This window comes from Monopterus albus, unplaced genomic scaffold, assembly GCF_001952655.1.
Source record: "Monopterus albus unplaced genomic scaffold, M_albus_1.0 scaffold45.1, whole genome shotgun sequence".
Classification (NCBI taxonomy): Eukaryota; Metazoa; Chordata; class Actinopteri; order Synbranchiformes; family Synbranchidae; genus Monopterus; species Monopterus albus.
Genome location: NW_018127925.1, coordinates 1290141 through 1293155, shown reverse-complemented (window position 1 = coordinate 1293155; position 3015 = coordinate 1290141). Strand labels below are relative to the sequence as shown.

The following is a 3015-nucleotide window of genomic DNA, read 5'->3' as shown; positions in this document are numbered from 1 at the left end:
CATTCCCCATCTAGTGAAAGTTTTCAAATTATTTGGCTTCACAAACATTCTCTACAGTTAGAAGAAGGAATTATAGTTCATCTTACAGTCAAACACACCTCTTCTTTCTCAGCTAAATTTTAGCTGTTGAACCTTTCTCCATAAAGCAATATATAGGTATTTTTTATCATCATAAAATATTATGAACATTTCTGTCCTGTGGATGTCTGTTTCTTCCCTTCTACATCACCACTGTACCTTTCATCTGCCTGCCTTCGCCTCTGTTTTTTTTTCGTTCCCCACTTGTTCCTCTGCACTGCCTCACCCACTCCTGTCAACCATGATGCTTCTCTAGCATTCAAGCCATTCAGACGACTCAGAGGTGGAGAACGTTATGCAAGACCTGCAGCATGACCATGACCACAAGCACCACCATGAAGGCCATGAGTCTCATGATGTAGACAGGGAAGCTGAGGGCGAAGACCTCCTCCCCACCCCATCTTATTTGTGCCTCCCTTTGGCGGGTAGAGCACAGTCGGACTCTGGCACTAGTTTGAGGCAGAGCAGAAGTGTGGAGTTTGAGTTGCCGTCCCTTGTCAGTCCGTCCAGGCCCAAGAGCCCCTGGGGTCGATTTGACCCATACAACAGTAATGAGGTAACACAAGAAGGTCCAGACAAGAGCCCAAGAGAGTACAAACAACTCTGTTTTAGTTCAGCTTTCAAATGGAAGTTGTCTGTGCACTGTAATCTGTTGAACAGTTCATCTTCATACTGATGAATACAGTTCATGTGACAGAGTGTGCATGATTCTATAAAATACTAATATAAAAAAAGAAAGGTTAATGTATGTTGATTTTCCTTTGGCGGATCAGGCTGTGTCTTGCTTTTGTTATGTTGTTGACTGTTAATGTGTCAAACCTCTTGTGGGAAGGTTGACGTACTGTCTTTGGTACAAACAGATTTTTGCTGTGGTTAATAACAGTGTTGACAAACTATGTTTATATTCATGTATACATGTTAATGTGCTTCCCTGAAATATTTTATCCTTGTGGGTATTTTTTAGGATCAGGACAAGGAATATGTGGGTTTTGCGACACTGCCAAACCAGGTTCACCGCAAATCTGTCAAAAAGGGATTTGACTTCACACTCATGGTTGCAGGTTGGTCCTAGCTTGCACATTAGCAACCCATTTGATCTGAAGCCCATCTGCAACTTTGCAGAGACTGCTAATCACACAGTCGTGACCTCACTCTTTTTGTCTCTGTTGTTTTTTGTTTGAAGGGGAGTCTGGCCTGGGAAAGTCTACCCTGGTCAACAGTCTGTTTCTCACAGATCTGTACAAAGATAGGAAACTGCTCAATGCTGAGGGTACGGAAGTCACAGCTATTGATATGTATTTTCTTCATTTTGCTTGATAAATATTTGTCCTACAGTATGTCATGGCTCTTATTAAAAGGTTTGTTTGTATCCCTTCTCCTAGAGCGAATCACACAAACAGTAGAAATCACCAAACACACCGTGGATATAGAAGAAAAAGGGGTCAAACTGAAGCTCACCATTGTGGACACCCCTGGGTTTGGGGATGCCGTAAACAACACTGAATGGTACAAGTCAGACCTCTTTAATGACTCAGACGACTTCAGTCTAAATGAAGCTATGAATCTTCAGAGTACAGCTGGATGACCTCATCTGAGCACTGCTGTTAAAAGGGCATGTGCAGTAGTTTAGCTGTTGCCTCAGAGATTGAACATCCCTTTGTGTGTTTCTGCTCTAGTTGGAAGCCAGTGGCTGACTACATTGACCAGCAGTTTGAGCAGTACTTCAGGGATGAGAGTGGCCTCAACCGCAAGAACATCCAGGACAACCGCGTACATTGCTGCCTGTATTTCATCTCACCCTTCGGTCATGGGTATGACAAAGCTTCAGTGCTCCTCTAGGGATTAATTAGCCTGCTCTCTTTCTTTTATTACTGGGAATATAAATCCCTTTCCTGCAGTGTGTAATGTCTGTGTTGGCATTTTGCACCATAAACTCATAATCATAGCAGATTAATTGTACCATGACCTTCACTTTCTCTAAAAAACATACATCACAACAGCACATGTATTTACTTGTAGTGTGTTCAGGCCCATAAATTGTTAATCCAGCAGACTCGTGCCACAGTCGGTGCAGTTCTCTGCTGCCTTCAGTTTAATTTACATCTTGTGCAGTGCTCTCTCTCTCTCTAATCAATTGTGTGTGCTAAGTGCTGATGTGGTACTTTTCAGTGCATTTGTGCACATCCACTGTTCCACATCACAGTGCTTGTTAAGGAACAAATATACCATAGAACTCTAGTAATGCTGCAGTGCATTTTCAGTGTTACAGTGATGGAGAAACTGCTCCCTCTGCTGATGAGCTTCAGTTATGACTCTGATACCACACCAAGTGGTCACTCAAAGCATAAACATCTGGCACCACTGATCTGTTGTCCATCTTATCACAGACTTCATGTTATCACCTACCAGTTAGAGGCAAGGCAGTGTCACTGCCAACATACATGTAGAAATCAGGACCACATCTAAAGGAATTCACAGATAGTTCAAAAAAACTAACATCTGGATCACAGTCATGATAAAAAAAAGTTGCTCCTCTGATCTATCAACATTTATGTAAATGTATTCCTGTTTTTGAGAATCACTGCTTTTGGGTCATGATGCCAAATGATCAAATGAAAACAACATATTTGATTTATAATGGCCTGTAGAGTTAATTTGTTACATATAGAAATGTTTTGTGCTTTATTGTCCTGTTTGTGTGTGCACTGTATCTCTTCTAGCCTTCGGCCTTTGGATGTGGAATTTATGAAGGCACTGCATGAGAAGGTTAACATTGTCCCTGTTTTGGCCAAAGCTGACACTCTCACCCCTAGTGAGGTCAAGAAAAAGAAAATCAAGGTAAGACTGATCTCAACAAATAAACTACAGAGATTTATTAGTTTCTTCACTAAAAGTCTTATTCACACTTTTATGTAAGAAACACGTTTCACTGTATGT

The 3015-nt window shown here is 41.4% G+C and overlaps 1 protein-coding gene across 1 annotated transcript in view; it reads left to right on the top strand.

Annotated features, from left to right (window-relative positions):
* The first annotated feature begins 204 nt into the window (after positions 1 to 204).
* septin4b (septin 4b) overlaps positions 205 to 3015 on the top strand; it is a 7782-nt gene continuing 4971 nt past the window's right edge. Inside the window, exons 1-6 of the mRNA XM_020600154.1 lie at positions 205 to 634; positions 1043 to 1139; positions 1262 to 1348; positions 1461 to 1584; positions 1755 to 1889; positions 2799 to 2922. Coding sequence (XP_020455810.1) covers positions 374 to 634; positions 1043 to 1139; positions 1262 to 1348; positions 1461 to 1584; positions 1755 to 1889; positions 2799 to 2922 — 828 coding nt within the window. The 5' untranslated portion in view covers positions 205 to 373. The remainder of the gene's footprint in view (positions 635 to 1042; positions 1140 to 1261; positions 1349 to 1460; positions 1585 to 1754; positions 1890 to 2798; positions 2923 to 3015) is intronic.